General features: G+C 35.9%; 1 protein-coding gene across 1 annotated transcript in view; it reads right to left on the minus strand.

The window, feature by feature from the left end:
• Window positions 1-24487, minus strand: part of LOC142351062 (uncharacterized) — a 161382-nt gene that overhangs the window by 45390 nt on the left and 91505 nt on the right. Inside the window, exons 11-16 of the mRNA XM_075403140.1 lie at window positions 20382-20596; window positions 17458-17668; window positions 16513-16744; window positions 10153-10332; window positions 8205-8338; window positions 5185-5330 (exon numbers count right to left, since the gene is read on the minus strand). Of these exons, the coding sequence (XP_075259255.1) occupies window positions 5185-5330; window positions 8205-8338; window positions 10153-10332; window positions 16513-16744; window positions 17458-17668; window positions 20382-20596 (1118 nt within the window). The remainder of the gene's footprint in view (window positions 1-5184; window positions 5331-8204; window positions 8339-10152; window positions 10333-16512; window positions 16745-17457; window positions 17669-20381; window positions 20597-24487) is intronic.

Genomic DNA, 24487 nt, shown 5'->3' on the forward strand with positions numbered 1-24487 from the left:
TTGGAAGTAGTCCATGACCTGCTGTTCAAAGTAGCTTCTCCAGTTCCTGTTCGGATGAAATTTTTCAGTCTCTTCATTGTACTCCCACTTTGTATAGGGTCCTGTTGGCATCTCTTTTGTCATGGAAAAAGGGTACAACTGACTGGCATCTATTCCGACAATGGACTTGCAAACGTTTTCTGACTCTCGAATTTTTGTTTCACCAACTTTTGCATACCTTGTAACGATAATTGAGGGTCCCCCTGTTAACCACTTTCGAATGTAATTATCATATTCTTTATCCTTCTCGCAAAACGGAAAAAAAGCTGCATCTGTTGACGAATGAAGAAACCTGTTTGCCAAGTTGGGAAGAGTGTAGCTCAACTTCAACATGTCTACTTGTCTTGAGTGGTAAAAACTGATCATTTTCTTCATAGCCTCAAGTGTAGGTTCGACATCTTTGTTATTGTACCACATGAGGAAGTCACGAAACGTCTGCATACCTTTTCTTTCCCATATATTTTGGAGCTCCAAGTAATTTTCTTCGGCATTTTGTGGAACTTTCTTGAGTCTCAACTTCTTCAAAATTTCATCCTGTTCCATTCCACCGTTTTTCAATTCCACAAACTTATCGTAATCGACTGAAAGAACGTTGTGATTCTTCAACTTGCTCCAAAAGCTGTCAATGGGTGGCAGTTGGGATACATTCAACTTCTCAATACTGTCGAACCATTCATAGGGGAAGAAACCTTTCTCTTCACTCGCTCCATAGGCTTTTAGGAAATTATCCAGAGTTGTCGCTCCTCCCAGGAAGTTTAAAATGTCCAGAAACTGTAGACCAAGAAAATTCATGCCAATATATTTATTCCCCATTCGAATCACTTTAGGAATAACGTTTTTTTCTATTAAGAGGTGATGCAGAAGATACTCTTTTATTAGGTTTAAATCATACCGAGAGCTGTTGAATCCGAAAACAGGTATGGTACTGTAATAATTTTCAAAATCTTGTCTCAATTTTGATATCACCCTGAGCTCGCTTCTCAGTCTCCTAATTTCAAGATCTTCGTCTTCCTCCACCTCGGGTTCAGCTTCGTTCTCAAATAAGTCTTCCGCTCCGGTGGGTACCTGCTTGTCTTTCACTGGAACCAGTTGTCGAAGAGCCCAATATTTTTCTTCCAATACCAGTACGAAATCATTGAGTTTCTCCCTCATTAGAAGCGTGCTCTTTTCCGCTATATTACTCAAGCTGGATACAAAATCACGGATTAGTTGAAGTGGATCTTCGTTGCAAATAAAAATTGGTTCGGAGAGCAGATTCGAGGATATTGACACACTAATGGGGACATGTTTTCCAATCCATGAAGTCAAATCTGTGTTTTTGAGTGTACTGTCGGGGACTGTTACTGACTCAAAATCGAATACGATAAGATGAGAAAACAATCTCAGCTCTTGCGGAACATTAATATTTACATCTTCCAAACGTTCAAAAATAGTTTCAGATAACTGATAGGCTCCTGTTGGATATTTGTGTTGCGTGTTTTCTGAGCAGTTTTGCATGTGCTGCAACAGGTTGAAGGATCTGTCGAAAAACTGATCACATACGTAGCACCGGAACTTTTTAAGGAACTTGTTGATGTCTGCTGTCCAACAAATGTGATTTTCATATCTCAGTAACGAAGTTGTCTTTGAACGTTTCATCGAGGAGCGACGAGTAAGTTCTGCAAACATTTCCGATTCTTCATCAAAAAAAATGGAGTAAATCTGAATATTTCTGTGAACTATAGCCTCAAGAACAGGAATATCGTCTTCATGTATTCCTTGAAACGTTTCGTCATTTCTCCGTGTCGCTGAGAGAAACATCCGCATCAATTCCATTGTATTATGTTGTAGCTCATTGCTACCATGTAATTCATAGGCCAGTGCACGGAACATACACAAATTGTCTTGGTAAAGTTTGTTTTCGCAGTCAGATACAAAACATTTAACTATTGGATTCTTGACTAAGGCTGATGGAATAGGTTGTTCTATGCATCCTAGCGGAACACCACTGAGGAGAAATACAAAGAAAGTGACATTTGTAACACAATAAAATTTCCACTTTGTGTCTGGACGTTGATTAATTAGATTTGGTAAAAATTCATCTTGTCTCAGCATTGATTTAATATAACTGAGATCTGAGTCATCAGAGAGAACCATGGGATTTAGGAATACGGGGTTGTTATCTGCTGCGTAGTAGTAGCGAAATTCGTCAGGATTTTGCACACTCTGCAGCACGAATCCAAACGAAATATTGATTTTGGCTGAACTGGGTAACTCGTTGTAAACGCAATCCAATTTGTCGATCACTGTTTCATGGTTGATCTCCATTATTTTGAAGTTGTGAACTTTCTTTCTGGACAATTCAAGAACCGAGTCTCTCAGAAAATGTTGAACCGTTTGAAGTTCACTATGAAGAGCGGGAGAGTCTCCATAGATAGATAAGTCAACTTCCTCGTAGGTGCTAGGAGTTGAACGTTGGTGACTGTTTCGTTAGTGATGCAGAAGTTGATAATAAGTGGAGAAGGATAAGGGACAGCCGCTACAAGAAAACTTCTTTTTGATAACCAGAGACGGTGCATGTACGGAAGCAATGTGTTTCTGCAAGTTATCTTGGTCAGGAAATGACTGGGAGCACTGTAAACATCTTTTTGCGTGAAGCTTCTGATGTCTTCTCATATTGGATTTCAAAATAAGCTTATCGCAAGAACTGCAAAGTTCTTTTTGGTCCGACTTTCGAGGCATCTCTGAAAATAAACTAAATTGTAAGATCAGAAGTGAGAAAGGAGGAGTGAAAAAAAAATTGTTAAAATGAAAGTTGCGATGAAATAAAATATTTTTCAGAAGTTTTAATGATTTTTATACTCAACTGCACTCAATTATGTCAATCAGAAAAATGAAAATGAAACGAACATGAAATATCCTTTCATAAATATGACGTCATGATGACAACATTATGACGTAATTGTGACGACAGAATGACGTAATTATGACGTTATTATGACGAATTTATGACGACACTATGACGTAATTGTGACGACACTGACGTTATTGTGACGACAGAATGACGTAATTGTGACGTTATTATGACGTAATTATGGCGAAACTATGACGTAATTGTGACGACACTGACGTAATTGTGAAGTTACTATGACGTAATTATGACGACACTATGACGTAATTGTGACGACACTATGACGTAATTGTGACGATAGAATGGAGTTTTTATGGCGTAATTATGACAACACTATGACGTTATTGTCACGTGCTATGGTGTAATTGTGATGTTTTGAGTAATTGTGAGGATACTGTAGTGACTAATTGTCTAATCACGAAAATTTTTTGATCATTAATGGTTGTTTTTATCCAGTACTTGGGTATGTATTCTTATATCCTCAAAAACAGTTTTAATAAAAGCAAACTTACCGGTTTGTGTTTGGATTTGGCAGCGAAGTGAAGTGTTGCGTTATCTGCTATTGGGGTAAATTTTGGTCGGCTAAAATGGTTCAGTTTAAATACAGGAACAAAAGAAGATTTCAATCAGTTTACTTTTTGTGCTTACCCGCTTCAACACTAAATGTTCAACTTGAAACTGGCAACAAGGAGTCGGAAACAAAATCTATCTGAAAACAAAAAGATAAATTAAACTTGAATTTTGATCAACTGATTTTTATTAGTTGTTTTGAGATAATGAATAGTATTGCTGAATGTATGAGTAATCCGAATTAATTTCTTATTGAGATATTACTTCGCTAATCCCTTTCGTGTGAACAGCTTGGGTACCATACTGTGAGGTACGTTTTTGAAAAGTCGTACGTAACTGTAAATGAGTCATCCTTAAGTATTATTAAACTATTGTCTTACTAATCCCCTTCGTGTGAACAGCTTGGGTATCATGCTGTGCGGTACGTCTTTGGAAATTTGCATTATTAAAGTGTAATATGGTAGGGGGTCAATGACCTTACTGATTTAATATTAAAGGATTATCTTGCTAATCCCTTTCGTGTGAACAGCTTGGATATCATGCTGTGAGGTACAGTTTTGAAAATCACGTAAGTCGTACATAACTGTAAATGATTCATACTGTCTAACTTAATATTAAAACATTACATAGCTAATCCTCTTTGTGTGAACAGCTTGGGTATCATGCTGTGAGGTACGTCTTTGGAAATTTACATTATTAAGGTGTAATGTGGTAGGGGGTCAATGCCTTTACTGATTTGTTGTTAAGGCACTATATTGCTAATCCCTTTCGTGTGAACAGCTTGGGTGTCATGCTATGAGGTACGTCTTAGGAAATTTACATTATTAAGGTGTAATGTGGTAGGGGGTCAATGCCTTTACTGGTTTGTTGTTAAGGCACTATATTGCTAATCCCTTTCGTGTGAACAGCTTGGGTGTCATGCTGTGAGGTACGTCTTTTATGGGAAGGGGTAAATTACCTTACTAATTTAATATTAAGGGATTATCTGTCTAATTTCCCTCATGTGAACAGCGTGGGTATCATGCTGTGAGGTACGTCTTTGGGTTTTGAGGGAAAATGGGCTATACGTAATCTTTATACATAGGTACGTCTTTTTACCCCCCCCCCCCCTGTCTTGCTCACGATATACTACTTAAAGCATGGAAAAATGGAGATTTACCCTCTACCCGATTGATGCCGGTTGGATGATTGCGGTAATGATAGAAAGGAACGGGGTCATTTGTATTGCTACGTTAGAGGTAAAATTCTTGGATCGTGGCAAGTTTCGTAAGCTTTAAAAACAAAAGCCAAATATGAACCGGCGAACGTCGGGCAAATTGCTCTAGAACGACAGGCGGGCAATTTAATTCAGGAGCTGTAGCCTGGATATATTTTTTTCTTATGGGTGCAATGATCCTCCCTTAAACACTCAGATACCAGTCCCCTGTGATATGCTATCATACAAATGCTTTTGTTCTTAGCTACTACTTTAACTTTGACTTAATTTCTGTATAAGAGCAATTCAAATTTAGATCACACAAAAATTAAGAAGTCAAGCGTCAAAAAGTCACTTGAAAAGTCAAAGAATGTTCTAGAACAAAAGTGCAAAAACTGTGAAGCAAAATTATTGCATAAAAAAAAGATATACGTTTACAATAAATGCTTCATACTTTGTTTGAGAGAAATTAAAAAAGTGAACAACTCACTCGTTGTTTGTGACGTTGAAGCTGTTCAGGTTGTTGATCACTGAGGAGCGAATTGAGGAAGTTTTCGGTCGTTGCAGGGAAGCGTGCAATGATCACCTTCAATATTGCTGTCATGCAAGATATCGCCGACTCAGTAAAGGCTTCTCCTAGAAAGCAGAAACAAGGTTCATTTAGCTCAAATCAAATTGACTAGTAACAATTGAGTTAAAATAGATTTCATAAACAGAAAAAACGCGAAGTAGTAACAAAAAATGCAAACCAAAAAGCAGTGTCATATTTAAAAGTAGCGGCACCAAAAATTTTCCTTGCGGCACGTCTGAAATTATCGGAGCGCTTTGCGCATGCAAGAATCACAAATTTTTCTTGAACCTTTAAAAAAGAGAAAGTGAGCTATGCAAAATGCTCTGAAAAAACCGCCTCATATTGCAATCATGGAAAAAAGTCGTTTAGCTCGTTTAGCGTTATGAAACAAGACGTTTAGCTCTAAAGCAAAATCTTATTTCAACTAAAGCCCCAATAAGTCAGGAGTCAAACGTGAAAAACGTGACTTATATAAAACGAAAAACGTTATCGAAAGGTAACGCCAATGAAGACAGCATAAATCTAGGATAGAATTCAAGGAATATCATTGACTAAACAAAAAGCTAGACCTAGAATGGTCTATCAATGGATTAGGAAAACCATTTAGAAAAAAATCCCATCAAAAATTTGAAAAAAATTGCAAAAATCAAAGTAGAATTGATAAACAAAGATGAACAAAACTCACAATCGAGAAAGCGAATTTTTATTTCATTTTTTTTCCACTCTACTTCAAAATTGGAGTAAAAAATTCACATCACAAAAACACTCGCTTTTTCGCTCCACTTCCTCTTTCTGCGTGACCAAAATCACTTCTCCAATTTGACAAAAAAAAAACAGAGAACATAAGAAATTTTAAAATGTTGCATAATATGAGACATCATTCCCCAGTATATTCTATTTTGACCGTGTCCATACCGGGGTCGAGGTATCAAGGTAGCATTTTAGACAAAAGAATACATAAAAAACGCTGCAAGGGTCAAATAATAAACATACCCGGCAGATTGCCGGAAAATAGCCAGCCACCGTTGATTCCCATAACCAATCTTGGGATCGAAAGAAGAGAAAAAAGAACTAATGAAAAAAATGATTTTTGCACACAAACAATCTTAAAGTGCGAAATATTTTGATGTCATTTTGGAGCTTGAACATACTCCTGTTTCGTAAAGAGACGACACAGGGGCTAGTATCAATACCAATAAGCATTAGGGATGGTAAATATGAACAAAGTTCGAGCAACGGGCATCTAAAATTGGGCTTTATCCCACTTCTATTTCTGATTTCGTTTTTTAATACTAACTGTTTATTTTGAATTGCTTTGCTGAGCAACTGCTGTCTAAAAACACTTTGAGCGGAATGAGAGAAGAGTAAAACTAGCCTAGAAAAGTCAAAAAGTTGAACAACCTGTGAATTAAGTTAAATAAAAAAAATTACTCGACGAAGCAAAAAAAACATAGCAGGACAAGTCCTGGCGTACAATTCAAAGAAATTTCATTGAATAAAGAAAAAACTAGACCTAGAACGGACTATGAGTGAATTGGGAAAAGCATTTCTAAAAAATCAGATAAAGAGAAACAAAAACATAGCTGGCAGATTGCCAGAAAATAGCCGCAGTAGATTCGTAGATCGGCAGTCTAAAAAAACAGTAAAAAAGACAGACCAAACAAATTCGTCTTTTCATTGAAGGCTGATCTGTTGTATTTTGATTAAAAATATGTTATTGCTGCTTCTATTAGCTGATCTCAACTATCCTTCATTTAGTGTGACACACACCCATTTGACCTTATCTCTTTGAATTAAAGTGAATAAAAGTCAATTTCAAAGTGAGGAAGTCATTTTTGAGAGTGAGGTAAGTCAAGTGTGACCAAAAAATTAATCACGCGCATGAACAAAGAACTCGCTCCACTAAGAGCGAAAAATGACGTCACACATGCAATTCAGTTGAAATTGCATGAACGAATGAACAAAAAGTGGCTGTGACGTCATATGGTCGTAACAAAAATCATGACGACGAAATAAAAAAAAACCAAGAGAAGGCCAATAATAGCCCCAGCTATCGCTGTGCGGCTATTAAAAAACAAAATCAATGTCAAAATGCCGCTAGAGAGAACAAAAAACCACTAGCGATAAATGTCAATTTGATTCTAACAAAAAAACTAGGCCTAGAACTATGAATTGATTGGGAACACCATTTAGAAAAACAATCCGTTGAAAACGATAAAAACCAGTAAAAATCAAAGTGAAATTGCCGCATGTGAACAAAAAACCACTAGCGAGAGAGCGAATTTTTGTTCAAACACCGTTTTCTCATTTTACTTTAAAATAAGAGCAAAAAAATTTCACGCCGCAAAACCACTCGCTTTTTCGCTCCATTTCCTGTTCCGGCGTGACCAAAATCACTACTCCAATTTGACTTCAAAAATCATGAAAATGTGTGAACAGATCTTTAAAAAAAGACAGCGCCCCAATACAATTCAAATTCTTTGAATTCTAATATGAGCGCTTTAATAGCCGGCTGAGAAGCTGAGGCGGCTATTAATGAGCTCAAAATCCTTAAATGATATTAAGCCAAAATGGCTAAGCATTCAAAACTCAATCAAATTTCAGTGCATTTCGTTCACAGTTTCAGCACATTTCAACGGATTTATCACAAAACGATTTATTATTATAAAATCAAATTAAACAGAAAAAATACAAGAATCAATGGCGCAGAGGATTGAGAGAAGGCATAGACACCGGAAAGGGAAAAAAGTTTCAAAGAAATGAGATCAACTTTTTGAAATTCAGCGAACTTCTTAAATTATTTTCCGTAAATTTCATGATCCTTGTAGAAGCGCTTCTAAACCACTATTTTAGATCGATTTTGAAAAAATCTCACTAGAGTAGAATTAAAACTGCAAATAATAGCCGTGAAGATTGCTGTATAAAAATGCGTGTCAGACCTCGATCAACTACAGATTGTGTAGATGTTGCTGAATTGGTCAGCATTAGATGAATTGCCTTCCAGAGCAGGATTCCAATCTTTCCAAAATCATCGGCGGCGGAGGCAATGAGTTCCATACCAGGATACAGAAATCTAAACATAAAATTGCCCACAAAATAAAAAAATATAACCGACTAAACGTCGAAGAATTGCTCTCGAACGACTAGTGGGAGCTCTAATGAATTGCAGCCTGCTTCAGTCGGGGGGGGGGGGGGAGGGGGAGTCTAAATGGGACTAAGAAGTTCAATAATAGGCTTCAAATAACCACATTAGAGGTTGACATATACCACTGTTAAAATTTAAAGTAAAAATGGCACCAGTTTCGGCGCACTTTTCATTTGACTTTTACTATTAAATTGCCGCCAATTGAGTTCAGCTGCTTGAAATTGTGATTGAGAGAGAATTTTAGATCACGCGAAACGCAAAAAGTCAAGGGCGTAAAAGTCACTCGAAAAGTCAAAACTGTGAAGAGAACATTTTGCATAAAAAAGACACACGTTTACAATAATTGCTATGAAATTCGTTCAAGAGCAATTAAAAAGATTTCAGAGATCTGGACTGCAATTAGAATAGTTCTGGCTGCTTGGGAAGACCAAAAGTTTCTAATGATCCGATGCACTAAGCCAGTTTCTTGCCTCAAATTTTCATCCCCAAAACTGTTCTGGTCAACATTTTATTTTGTGCTAGTTCGCCTTAGTTAAAATAAAAATGATCGGTAATTGATATCCACAGCCTTTCCCTCAGTTTCTTTCAGCTTAGAGAGGAGATAATAATTTGTATCTTTTGCGTTTGTGCCCCCCCCCCCCCCCAGTACGTTATGCTCCCCCCATTTACAGAGCACGTTACATTACATGGTAAATCATTATGTACAAATATGGCACGTGCGTCTGGGGGATGCAAATAATATGAACCCACTAAGCTGGGGCACAAACAGAAAAGGTCCAAAAATTCTATCTCCCCTATACATACTCACGTTACCATAAAAACTGTAAATACATGTTAACTAGAAATATGGTTTCCATGCTGCTTGAGTGTGTGTGTGTGTGTGTGTGTGTGTGTGTGTGTGTGTGTGTGTGCGTGCGTGTGTGTATAGGTCGGGTTGGGGATGCGCTTAGAAAACATCCTAATAATATCCTACACCATACGCATTGGGTGATTGCATGTAATCTATGCTCAAAAAATTTAGGGATGCTAGTGTCGTGACGATCAAGGGATATCACAAACACGCACGTGAGAGTTTCAAAATAGCAAAAATTTGTTGTGCCGGAAGTCAAATGGAAGGGATCTTTTCTGTTTGCCCCTCCGTGTTTTTTACACCCCCAGTGCTCCTGGGGGCGTAAAAAATATAAGCTCACTAAGGTAGGGGGCCGAAACAGAATAGATCCAATGCAAGAAGTTCTAATATACATAGCCAGAAGTTGAGTTCCATGAACTTTTACAATTTTCAATTTGCATGTTCTAATCAATTTCACGAGGCTCTGCAGAAGTCGCTTCGAAATTCTGGCTTAACAACTGGAACCGCTCGGAAGAGTCAGAAATAATGGTTACGTGACTCTGCTTGAAGTCACTGAGAACTTCTGGCGTTTATCGAGAACCGCCAAGCGGTTGGATATCTTAAGTCAGAATTTTGAAGTGACTTCTGCAGAGTCACTTAATCATGCTTAAAACGCGAAACGCGCACGGAAGTCAACTTCTGGCTAAGTAGCAATTTCTGGCATATTAACTTCTGGTACTGCAGACTTTCGGAATTTTAAAATGTGCACGTTAATGTTTTAAGCAACTTCACGAGGCTCTGCAGAAGTCACTTCGAAATTCTGGCTTAACAACTGGAACCGCTCGGTGGTTCTCAATAAGAGTCAGAAGTTCTCAGTGAGCCACCTACCCTATTTAAAGGGAACCCAACTAACTTTTCATCGACCATGTTGAACTGCAGACATGACTCACACTGTTGCGTGACCAACTTCACAATCGCACTTTTCACTCCCTCGTTGTTGGACAGATTCCCAAATACAACATTGTCGCAATCTGGGTCATCACTGATAGCAGGGAACACAATCACATCCATCAGATATCGTAACACAGACAAACTACACGTGAAGATAGGGATCTGTTCTTCGATGTTTTCAAATGAAAGTATTAAAAAATTCGGCAAAAATGTGCCCAAGAATTTGCAGGTGTGTCTAGAAACAAACGCAAAAATTACAAAAAAAATTACACAACCGAACCTAAACTGTGCGAAAAAGTTACGCAATTACGCATAATTGTTCCGACGAAAGAAAAGCGCTCTAAAATCTAATTCAATAATAATAAAAAACAGTAATAATAAAAAACAATGAAACCTGGATAATATGAAAATTACGATTCAATAACCCGGCTGGATAAACTTTTCTAATCAACGATAAATATTTATTATATAATTCAAAACATTGATTGCTTTTGTAGATGCTTGAATTATGAGTCAATCCAACAATGATCAAAAACAATAACAACTATTAGAATTGAAGTCAAAATGCCCAGATAAAAAACTAGACAAATAAATATTTGATTAAAAATTGAACAGAAAAACTTATTTCGGATGCAATAAATACTTACCTAATCTTATATTTTCTATAAACATGATGGTTAGAGTATTTCAGTCGATGATAGCTACGAACGCAAATAAATTTTGGATTTTGTAGCGGAAGTACTCTCGTTCTTTTAGATTCATAAAATTTCTAAGTTATTTGGGTCCAGCTGCAACTGGCTGCAAATGATTAAAAACCTGATTGAAAGAATGTTTTTAATAAACTTCAAGTCCGGAACGGAGACTTATTACCACCGGAAAAATGTTTGCCTTATCACCCAATTCATTTATTTCTCATACGATAACCTCTGGCTTTTTTCAATTGCAAGAATTACAATTGCTGAGTAGTGGAGGTTACTCAGAAAAAGGGCATATGACACATGCTTAAGTAGTGACGGTGCTATACGTTTGCGTATGTTGTAGATTGCTTTATTTTTTTGTACCATCTATCTCAGAATTTGTTTCACTTAACCTATAAATCACAAATTTCTCACCATACAAATTTTACTTCCAATTTCTCCTTTATCCTAAACGAGTTTATAAAAAGCTGTTCGAGCTGCCAGAAAAAGACGATGAGTTTTCTAAGTGCTACCAGTAAGTTGATGTTCAGTAACAATCTGTATTAAATTACGCATTATTCTCTCGTTCGATTATATTTTTATGAAGGATTTTACCATAAGTGAAGATTATGGTATCGTCAGCACATTAAAACATAAACCGACAAATGTCGGAAAAATTGTTCTCAAACGACAGGTGAGGCAATTTAATTCAGAGGCGAGCTGTAGCATAGATAAATTTGTCTTTATGGGTGCAAAAATAGTTAACCACGCCGGAATTCGAACCATAGACCTCCCGATCCCTCACCAGAAGCACTGCCCGCTCGGCTATTATGCCCTTCTTGTTGCTATGCTGCAATCAATTTTATTTTAGCAACAAGCTTTACTTCGGAATGAGCGCGATAGAGATCACTCAAAAATGAAGAACGAAAGCGTAAAGAAGTCACTTGAGAGGTCAAAGAATGTTCTAGAAGAAAAGCGCAAAAGCGGTCAAGCGAAAAAATTGCATAAAAAAGAATTAGCACGTTTACAATAATTGCTACGAAATTAGTTTAAGAGCAATTAATCAGTTCAAAATTAGTTCATATTTACAGAAAAAAATTCATAAGAAGTTGTCCCAGAATGCCATTTAACGAAAAAATTCGTAGGAAATTGTCCCAGAATGGCTCGATTTAGTACTCATATTCTGTATGATAGCTCTTCGAAAGTAAACAATTCGATGTAAATAAACGGATTTTATTCAAAATTGCATTATTCTCTAGTACCATTTCACTTTCATGAATTATTTTGTCACGAGTTAACATTACGGTATAGACAGCCCACTAAATTAGTTCCCACCATTAGCTCCGAACGGTATGTCATGCAAATAAAAACTGATTAGATATGGTCCAGGATTAGTTCTTCGGGAAATTTCATTGTTCCGACACCACTTGTGGGGGCAGGAACTATATACTCAAATGGGTTTTTTTGTTCAGTCAATTTTGGCCGATCGATATATTCATCGTAGAGAAATGTGAGTGGCATCATTAAAAAGCTCGTCCAGCCTAGAATTTGAAATTAAAAAGATTTTTTGAATTTCGTATTTTTCGAGGAGTTATCGAGGATTGAAGTTTTGCGTTGAACACGTCATATTTGGTATGATTTCGTTCACTTTTTCACTAATTTGCTTCAAATTATGCTCTTTTCTTTAAAAACTTTTCATTCAAAATTAGATTTCACGCCACAAAAGGAATCAATTTCGTATTCCTAATACACAAAAGGTGATAAAAAGACTAGTTCTGGTCTCATAGGGAGTTTACTATTAAAAAATTTGAATTCGATTCGAGAGCTGTTTTTTTTTTAGAAAACTTCTTATTTTTTAGATCACCTAGAGCCTGGTCACTTTTCATATCGATGTTTGGTTAATGATAACCTGATTTACAGCAAAATGACGCCTAATGAACAAAAAGCACGTTTTCAAGGAATCGCACATGTTTTTTATGACTTCGACCCTGAGCATTTGTAATTTTTAATGAAATTTCGACTTTCTTTTTGAGGTTTTACTGAATTTTTGGAACCCTATGGCATAGAATCGTTGCCTAAAAGTGCAATGGATTTCGTTATGAGCATTAGTGAAGCTATACAGTGCTTTGATTAGACAGCTAATGACTGTGAAGACTTTATATATAATTTTTCGAAACCTTTTTTAAACTTTAACCAATCATAAACTTATTTTTGTAAACTGTAAGTCAGTCTCAGTACTGACAGGATCCCCTTCCTTTCTGCTGCAACCAAAACTAATCTGTTTAGCATTTTTATTGTCTAACTATTGCTTTTATGACTTCGATGCCACAAGATTTCAAAAACAGTTTTAAAATTTTTGGATATTTTCGTATTTCTGAATCCTTTTGAAATTTTCACATTATTCTAATTTAAATAATTTAAATAGCTCCCGTTGGTTTAGGAAAGACGCTCAATGGATTATAGATAAAGTTTTCAGAGATTTAAAGGTTTAAAGGGCTTCGACACTTTCTTCTCGTACTTTTCTACTGATTTTTTGGTTTTTACCTCTGTTTGTTGTTGCTTTCATAGTCATAAGACTTATTGTGACATCTTATTGAATAACCACGCATGAAAAACATCTTTGCTTTTCAATCGAGTCGAGACTGAGCGTATTTATTGACTTCTGTTGAAAGCTATTGAATTTATTGTCTGTTAAGACTTTAAAAAATAATTTTTCAAAAAAAATTTTTCTAACAATAACCAATTTTAAACTTATGATTTGTAAAAAATTCTCAGTAATGATCCGAACCCCTTCCTTTTTTCAACAGCAGTCTAAATTATTTTGTTTACTGTTTTCTTCTGACTCCTGGTTTTATGGCTTCAATGCCACAAGATTTAAAAAATTTAAATTTTCGGATTTTTTGTACTTTTGGTTCCTGTTGAAATCTTATCACATTATCCTAACATTGATAGTTCCAATTGGTTTTGAGAAGACGTTAAATGTAGCACAGAAAAAATTTTCAGATAAAAAGATATGGTTTAAATGACTGCGACACTCTTCTCGCACTTTTCTGATGGATTCTTGGTTTCTGTATGTGTTTTTGTTCCATAGTCATAAGACTTACTCTGATATCTTATTGATTACCCATGTGTGAAAAACATCTTTGTTCTTCTATCGAGTCATGACTGAGCGTATTTGTTGACTTGTTGAAAGCTATTGAATTTAATGGCTGTTAAGTTTTCAGAAATAATTTTCAAAATTTTTTTTTGATTATTAACCAATCGGAAACTTATCTTCGTGAACTGTACGAACGCCTCAGTAATTACCGGAACTCCTTTTTCCTATTTCAACAAAAATAATCTAATTTGCGGCTTTATCTTCTAACTATTGGTTTGATAAAATCGATGCGTGAATTTTCATAAATTTTTTTGGACATTTGGAAAATTTTTGGATTTGTTTGTGGTTTTTCTGAAATCTCATCACATTATCCTATTAGTGTTAGTTCCAACTGATTTCGAAAGAATGCTTAATGGTTCATAGACAAAGTTTTCATAGAAAAACTTATGGTTTAAATGGCTTCGACACTTTCTTCTCGCACTTTTCTATTGAATTTTTGGTTTTTGCTTGTTGTTGTTGTTTTCTTAGTCAATGACTTATTGTGATGTCTTACCGTATCTATGACTTGTCAATGAAAAAAACTTTGTCGTCCCATCGATGCATAACTCTCTTGCTCCCATCGAGCGCTTTTATTGCCTTCCGCTGAAAGCAATTGAGTTTAATGGCGTTTATACTACCGGTTTTCTCAGAAATTTCGTGGTTTTCATGTATTTGTTCATGTTTATTGTATATAAAAAAAGAATCTCATGATGTTAAAAAATTAAGGGATGATAGAAAAGTCATCGCCGAAAAGTTATTTGTTAATGTCTTCGACACTTTTCTCGCTCATTTTTTTTCGAATTAGCGGTTTTTGCCCTTTTTTTAATCTTTAGGTAGGTGTAAAATGCTGACCGGTCTCAAAAGCTTGTAAATGAGTATTCAAGGATTGATGTTACCCGAGGCAGTCACTTTATACTGAATAATCTCGAAGTTTATGATATTATACATTTTCAATGATTTTTTAAACTTTTCAGATTTTGTTATTTTTTCGTCAACTTGTAGCTTATTCTCATCACTCAGAGGTCCAATTCAATTTTTTGTATTCAAGAAATTCAAATCTCCAGTGCTATCATGTCGTAACTGATGTTTTGTTTGCGAACAATATGCGTTTAAATAAAAGTTTTAGTAGTGTACTTGTTTTTCTTTTTCTCTTTTAGCACATTCGCGTAATAACAGATCACAATGATTTTCAAATGTGGCCCAAATGCACTCACTTAATCTTTCGGTATAATTCTTGTTCCATTAGTATGAATGAAAGTGGAATGAAGAATACATAGTATACAGATAACAGCTAATGATTTTAATGGCTTCAATAATTTGTGTTTTGGCAAATTCTTTAGTTTTTTGAGTTTTTCTGCTTCTGTAGTCCGTTCCTATGGCTTAATCTAACCAACGTGAGGTCCTATTGGTTTCATAATGAATGTTAAGCAATATTATTGAGAGTTATTTTGTTAAAAGCTTATGATATTTAAGACTTTAGAAATTAATTGGTTTAAAAAAAAATTTGATTGATTTTTGATTTTCGCCTTATTCTTTCCTTTTGTCGACATTGCTACCTAGTCTCACTAAATCAAAATGCCATCTGCTGTATAGTATGAACAAAGTAAATTTGTGCAGCTAAAGTTTTATATGATTTCATTTTGGCGTTGTTACTAGGTGCGTTCAAATTAAGATACTTAGATTTTGCCGTGAAATTTTTGTTTTGCTTCTTTTGTTGTTTGTTTTTTTTCGTAGTTTTTTTCAATGAAAATCTCGTCAGCGCTGTAATGAGGCATGACATTATGTTATTCAATAAGTAGTTAGGTTTTTAAACGTTTTTTTAAACTCAAACATCTATTTTTATTATGTCTTCACTTGGTTGACGATTAAGTCAAAAGTGTAGATGAGCTCGGGTCGGAACATCATGTGCAAACGCACATTAACGAGCATCCGTGTTTACCAGAAAATCATTAATTAGTAGTGGTCCAAGAACGCTTCTTGCGGTAATCTTGCGGTACTAACCTTCAAAAAAATTGTCGGTGTTCCTTAAAATACTGTTTCACAATTTGCGTCATTCTCACGGAAGCACTAGCTGGGAATTTGCATTATTCTCACGGCAACACCATTTTCTCACTCTACTTTACAAAAAAAAAATATTTTCACGCCGAAAAAACACTTGCTTTTCTCCACTTCCTGTTTCGGCGTGACCAAAATCATCTTTTCAATTTGACTTCAAGAATCATGCAAACGTGTGACCAGATCTTACAGCGCCCCATTACAATTCAATTTCTTTGGATTGTAAAAATTCTTTGAATTGTAAAAAAACCAAGAGAAGGCCAATAAAAGACCCAGCTAGCGCTTTGCTGCAATTAAAGACGTAATTCAAGTAAAAGACTGGCAGATGAAAAAAGTTTGGTAATTTTGATTTGAAGTACTCGAAAACCAAAAACTTCTTTCAAAAGAAAAATGTGATCAAACTAGAACACATGATGATAATCTGGATCGTCATGAGGAAAGAAAGAACAAATCCCTGAATTGATTTTGAGGCTTGAACAATTTACTCAACGTGCACACTTCCTCTAGTTTTTCGAACAACTCTTCCACTAGATCTAAGTTAGAATCATCACGGTTTGATTGGTATACTTTGATCTTGAATTGAATCGACGATTGCAGCAACGAACACATTACTCGAGCGGTCTCTTGGTTTTGATTTCCCGAAGTTGATTTTGGATTGAAGTCTGAGTCATTGCGGAGGTCCAAATCTAAAAAATGAAAACAATACGTTAAAATTACAACTGTTTGCCGAAAATCTCTTGAACAATGAATTTTATTGATGTTCTTAAGCTCTAAAAAAGACAGGCAGTACTAAAACTCTCTTTGAGAGCGACTAATAACAAGAACCGACAAACCAAAATGATAGAGAAACGGCATTTGCGAGCAAACGAGAAGATTCATTGCGTTTCAAACATGAGTCCGACGCTAATTTAGGACTAAGGACAAAATAGTTTTGCAAATATCGGGGTCCTCAGCTTCGCACTAAAGAGGTGGCAAAAAATTTGTCAAGAAAATGATAAATAGTGAAAATACATTACAGATACTTCAGGACTGCACAAGAACCAGAAGCAAAGACGCGCAAAAATAAGAAAAAGTAGTTAGACTAGACTGAGCATACAAAGTGCTTGCACAATATAACATTTATAAAATTGCTGTCTGACTACGGTTAAGAACACCCAAGATACGAAGTGTTTCTTCCCACAATGAAAAAGATTCTTATTTTCATTACCATGTATGAATAAACTAAACGTGTGCTGAAATTTTATGGTGTTTTAAGCCTACTAAGAGGTGGGACTATCTATTACAATTTTTATGCACCGTTTTAATTGTTTAAAATTGTGTTTAAATGCCACCGCGAAAAGCAATTCAGTTCCCAAAAAATATAGGTAACATGAAAAGGAAAAAATGTGGTATAACCAACCTTCCAGATCGGTCGAAGCTGCCGAGTTAACAACCTCCTTGACAATCTTAAACCCATCAGCACACACTTTCATCAACACTGTATCTTCTTCAAACATGGCACTAATATTTCGAGCTGCCAGGCGGCTGTTAACAATGTGAACACTTTCACTCAATGCATGAACAAGATGCCCAATATGTTCCGTCAATTCGTTGTCATCGTTGAACGATTCCTGAACAAATGTATTGTTAAGTATTCTAACATTTTTATTAATAAATTGTTTCCAATCCTAAAATGCTTGTCAGATGCCAACAGAAAAAGTTTCAGTTTTCAAGGAGCTTAAATATGAATGAGTTACTTGTCTACATACAACGCAAAAAACTTTGACAAGAGTTCGAGAAAAAACACTTATTCTGTCAAGCATCTTGATTTTTTGACAGCTACTTTTGGGTCTAAAGCGAGTGGTTAAGCCTCCATCATCATCGTCAAGATCATCATGAATAAAGGCTTTCAAGTTGTTGCAAACCAGATTTTGTTTCTGTCAATCAATATCAAAGAAATAATTTATTATTGTAATACTGTTATAATTCCATTTTGATAGAGCAAACTAAGCAATTTCATGACATACAATTTAAAAAACCGGTTTCGGAAAAAAAACCCGCTCAATTTTAGATAGGAAATAAAACCCCCACTTGACTCATGAACAGCTGCGTATTTGGACATGACTCGCGGGACATGACTCGCGAGCCTCCATCATCATCGTCAAGATCATCATGAATAAAGGCTTTCAAGTTGTTGCAAACCAGATTTTGTTTCTGTCAATCAATATCAAAGAAATAATTTATTATTGTAATACTGTTATAATTCCATTTTGATAGAGCAAACTAAGCAATTTCATGACATACAATTTAAAAAACCGGTTTCGGAAAAAAAACCCGCTCAATTTTAGATAGGAAATAAACCCCCCACTTGACTCATGAACAGCTGCGTATTTGGACATGACTCGCGGGACATGACTCGCGAGCCTCCATCATCATCGTCAAGATCATCATGAATAAAGGCTTTCAAGTTGTTGCAAACCAGATTTTGTTTCTGTCAATCAATATCAAAGAAATAATTTATTATTGTAATACTGTTATAATTCCATTTTGATAGAGCAAACTAAGCAATTTCATGACATACAATTTAAAAAACCGGTTTCGGAAAAAAAACCCGCTCAATTTTAGATAGGAAATAAAACCCCCACTTGACTCATGAACAGCTGCGTATTTGGACATGACTCGCGGGACATGACTCGCGAGCCTCCATCATCATCGTCAAGATCATCATGAATAAAGGCTTTCAAGTTGTTGCAAACCAGATTTTGTTTCTGTCAATCAATATCAAAGAAATAATTTATTATTGTAATACTGTTATAATTCCATTTTGATAGAGCAAACTAAGCAATTTCATGACATACAATTTAAAAAAACGGTTTCGGAAAAAAAACCCGCTCAATTTTAGATAGGAAATAAACCCCCCACTTGACTCATGAACAGCTGCGTATTTGGACATGACTCGCGGGACATGACTCGCGAGCCTCCATCATCATCGTCAAGATCATCATGAATAAAGGCTTTCAAGTTGTTGCAAACCAGATTTTGTTTCTGTCAATCAATATCAAAGAAATAATTTATTATTGTAATACTGTTATAATTCCATTTTGATAGAGCAAACTAAGCAATTTCATGACATACAATTTAAAAAACCGGTTTCGGAAAAAAAACCCGCTCAATTTTAGATAGGAAATAAACCCCCCACTTGACTCATGAACAGCTGCGTATTTGGACATGACTCGCGGGACATGACTCGCGAGCCTCCATCATCATCGTCAAGATCATCATGAATAAAGGCTTTCAAGTTGTTGCAAACCAGATTTTGTTTCTGTCAATCAATATCAAAGAAATAATTTATTATTGTAATACTGTTATAATTCCATTTTGATAGAGCAAACTAAGCAATTTCATGACATACAATTTAAAAAACCGGTTTCGGAAAAAAAACCCGCTCAATTTTAGATAGGAAATAAACCCCCCACTTGACTCATGAACAGCTGCGTATTTGGACATGACTCGCGGGACATGACTCGCGAGCCTCCATCATCATCGTCAAGATCATCATGAATAAAGGCTTTCAAGTTGTTGCAAACCAGATTTTGTTTCTGTCAATCAATATCAAAGAAATAATTTATTATTGTAATACTGTTATAATTCCATTTTGATAGAGCAAACTAAGCAATTTCATGACATACAATTTAAAAAACCGGTTTCGGAAAAAAAACCCGCTCAATTTTAGATAGGAAATAAACCCCCCACTTGACTCATGAACAGCTGCGTATTTGGACATGACTCGCGGGACATGACTCGCGAGCCTCCATCATCATCGTCAAGATCATCATGAATAAAGGCTTTCAAGTTGTTGCAAACCAGATTTTGTTTCTGTCAATCAATATCAAAGAAATAATTTATTATTGTAATACTGTTATAATTCCATTTTGATAGAGCAAACTAAGCAATTTCATGACATACAATTTAAAAAACCGGTTTCGGAAAAAAACCCGCTCAATTTTAGATAGGAAATAAACCCCCCACTTGACTCATGAACAGCTGCGTATTTGGACATGACTCGCGGGCCATGGCCATGCCTAAACCGCCCGTGGGACATGATATAAAACTAGCGCAACCGAACAAATTATCACCACCAAAATTAAAATTCAAAATGTTTTTTTCCGCGGGCGCTTATTTCCTGGTTAAGGAGGGGGGGGGGCAAAAGAAAAAATGGGTTGAGGAACCTTGGATTCAAAAACTTCAATTCTTGGATTCGTCATGCAATTGCAATTCTAACTCATAATTCTGTTTTTTATCATCCGAATAAACAAATAAACAAAGACTTGACCATACACGTGCCTGTACACATTTCAACACATTGTTTCCTGTCCACAGTGTGATCAAATGTTGATAGAGCATCTCAATCAGCACACAAGACATACTCTCGTTGTCATTGATAACTGAAGGGATGTGATTGTATATTGTACATTTGGTTGTCACTGAGTAGTGAAGAGCACGGCGCAGAATTGCCAGCAGTTGGAAACAAGCTGAATTTACACTAGTCGTACCACCAGCTTAAAACATACCCGGCACATCGCCGGAAAAAAACCGCGATAATTTTTTATATTACTGTTAGTAGAACAAAGATACGTAAAAACAAAAATACAGATATGAACAGTCTGTTTTTTTTTCTGGAGGTACAAAACTTAAACTAATCAAGAGGTCATTCATAATCATGGCTCAATTTGAAGTTCAAAGTTGTTATTGTAACAGCTCATTTCATAAGTTAAGTCCTATTCAAATGTGCCCAACAGTCACCGCCTTTCAATTGCATTACTTCTTTGTCGATTCTGTTGAAACAATTTTCAAATTCCCTCTCACGAAAAATTCTTATCGAACAATTGTCCCCAATTGGGGCAAATATTAAAGAGTCTAATAATTCAGTCTTCAACAACTAAACCACTCACGATGAATCCTGATGCTAAACTGGCTTCTCAAACTCAAATGAACAAAACCTGATGAAGTACCTGACTAAAATCTTTTTTCTTTTTACGTCATCACTTCACTTCTGTGGCTTAAACTATATTGCAAGAAATGCTTAATTAGGCGACGGATTCCGTTTTCAATATACGGAAACTGTTAAGATATACGAAGAACATGTGAAGTACTTTTGCGAAGTAATTAAAGCAATTTTGAAAACAGCAGCGACGGATCTGAAATTGAACATTAAACAATTTAGCCTGACATTATATTATAATAAACGGAAAAATTTAAGACAACCAACTGATATTAGACTAAATGCTCAATAGCGACCAAAGGTGATCTATAAAAAACAAGGGGCAAAACGATAATACAGGAGCAAATTATAGACCACAAGATTGAAAGCAGACGAATGGAACCAAACTTTGAGCAATCTTGATTGACTTCTAGAAGTAAACTTTGGTCCATAGAAATCAGCCCTTTACATTTCTGAATGAGAGCAAGTAATATAACACTAAAAATTAAAATTTCAATCGTAAAAAAATGGCCAGAAAAAAAAACAGTTCAACAAAAACTCGCATAAAGAGCCCAAAAAGACTCAATCAGATGCTAAAAAATTGGTTTGAGAGCAAATTCGATGCTCAATTAGATGCTAAAAATTTGATTTGAGACAATTAGATGATAAAAATTTGGTTTGAGACAATTAGATGCTAAAAATTTGATTTGAGAGCAAACAAATAGCATAATTTATCCGCACAGCCTGGGATGATCAGAGCAACTAAATCCAAAATTTGCTTTAGAGCGTAAAACTTGATATAAAAAAGAACAAGATGGCTCGTGCAAGACTCTGCGTAGCACCGTATGTTCCAATATAACTCTTAAGGTTGCAACAAATCATTAATTTGTCTCAGAGAAACCGTTGGGAGTAACCGAAAGCAACTTATATATAGAAGAAAATAAACTTTTCTGTTTGTACAGAAAAACATACCGTCTTTTTTCGCCAAATAAGAAGCAAAATTCCTTAGCATATTCCAGAAAGATAAGCGTAAAAGCATTTCAGGGACACAGACAAACCATGCAAACTCACACGCGCACACACACACACACACTCACACACACACACACACACACAAAAACACACCAACACACACACACTACAAACAGAAAATCACACAAACACAAACTCAAACAACAACAAAATGAAAAAAAATTTTGGTTACTGATCTTTAAAATGGTTCAAGTTCAATTAAGTTCATTTTGTTTTTTCCATATAGTTAGGTGTGGACTCAATGAGGCAACTGTATCGCTTAATGTAAATTTGCCATTAAATTTCGAAATGATACACTTTTAAGTTGTTCGAAAATTTTTGACGTCTCATGAGCAAAAAGATATTTTTAAAAACCTCATAGATGTGTTAATAGCGAGATTTGAAAAACCGAATTTTGGTTTTACACAACCTTAAAGACCCAGGTTGTAAGAAGTAATCATTTTTTTATTTTTATGACAATTTTTTCACTCCGCCTCTATTTGTCTAACATTGAAAGGAACTATATAAGACTAACGTTCGCTTTCTCTCTCCCTGAAAGATACAAATACCACCTACACTAAAAACACATGCAATCACAAACGAACTCAAAAGCCCACGCGAACGCATAAACAAAAACAAAAAACCAAGACAAAATTTTTTCAATTTTCTTTTTGGAAATTCATCTTCACCCATGGTTCGCAGCGTTTAATTATGTCATATTTGTTTTATCTTGAAAACTGTGTAAGTACCTCTTGAGTCAATTGGATCGGCAATCGCGAAATTGACACTGAATTGCGAAATGAAATTAGTGCACTTTCGAAAAAAAAATTGTCGATCTTTCATGAGCCTAATGCGCAATTCGTTCGTTTTTTTCTTTAATCTCAGTTGAGCAACCAGTCAGTTTTGATAACCAGATTTTCGGTTTTCAACATAATTCAAACCTGGTTTTGTATAAAATGTAAAAAAAAAAATGACAAAAGTTTTTGCACTCTGCCTCTTTTTGTGTCGAACAAAAGAACTAAATCTCTCAGGTTAACAATCTTTCGTTCTTGAACACACATAACAAACACACGCAGGCACACACACACACACACACATATATATATATATATATATATATATATATATATATATATATACCAACACAAGCGCACGCACACATGAATAAATCAAACCCCGAAAGAATTAAACATTTTACAAAAAATTTGCTTTTTGGCAACTGTTGTTGTTGCTGTTGCTGTAGCTGTCACACAGCTGCAATTCGCAGGTAAATTTGCCGGGATACCGGCGCTTATTGCCGTTCTTAAACGATACCTCAGTTGCATCTGCACTATAACTAAAATAGATATAAAAGTAGTAGTGTGACTGCCTATCTACAACTTGCTTGTGGGGCGGCGACCTTTCTGCATCTACGCCAAAGTGAATGACATGCAGTATCCGGGCTAGGGGGCCAGCAGTGGCGTCGTCAACATCACGCAAAAGGGGCAATGACGGCGGATTAATCTGTGCAGTGAGGTTGTGTTGCACTGATGGTATTAAGTCCAGCTAGTTAGCTAGCTCTACTGGTCTTTCCCTAGGTCAATCACTTTCAGGTCCGTGGCATTCTTACTGCAAGTGAAAATGTGGTTTAATTCATGCGGTGCTCTGCTACTTCACACTTGGGACAGCGGTTATCAACATTGTTACAGATCCTACTCAAGTAAGAGTTTAGCAGGGGCAGTATCCAGTTCTCAGTTGTGCCAATCGGATACGTGCACTTCGTGGCAGCATTTGTTCTTCTGCTATCTTTGGCTGAGGTGTGCTTAGTTGCTTGCTTGCTGTCTTTGTTCAACTGATCATGGAACGTGTGTCGGTGGATGCCTCTGAGCGCATTTCTGTATTATTTGCAAGTTAACTGGTCTGTATTGTTTGTGTGTTGTTTCACGCGGAGATTGTGTCGGTCTCACGGGACGAAAACTGGTTGAGAAGGTTGTTTTGTAATCAGCACGGCGGCTCTGATAATTGCCGGCCATGAATTGCTCTGCTAACATTTCTGTGTGAGCTTCGACAGGCAGCATTTCACTCTCATTGTGTAGGTCATTAATGTCAAACTTTTAGGTAGCCAGAAATTGTGCGAAGAGCAATGTTTTTTTTTGTGTTTGCAGGTGGTTCCAGTTTGTATTGCCGATTGTTCAAGCCCAAATAGTAGCACCAGAGTTCAGGACGCTCCGACCGATAGCTTCAAAAATATTAGAAATGAGAACAAAATATTCAATTTTTTCTCCGAGACTTTTAGTCAAAAAGTTGAAATCGTTAATTTTTAGGCTTAAAACAGTACAGAATTATTTCTCACATCTATAAATCCCATCAATCTATCTATTTTTACTATCCCGTTGTTTTATCTTAAATTTCAACGCGATCTGTCAGGAAAATTTGACTGAAGAAAAAAGCCAGCTTCCCATGTAAAATTCCCCCATTT

Source organism: Convolutriloba macropyga, chromosome 12, assembly GCF_964194025.1.
Source record: "Convolutriloba macropyga chromosome 12, txConMacr16.3, whole genome shotgun sequence".
Lineage (NCBI taxonomy): Eukaryota > Metazoa > Xenacoelomorpha > Acoela > Convolutidae > Convolutriloba > Convolutriloba macropyga.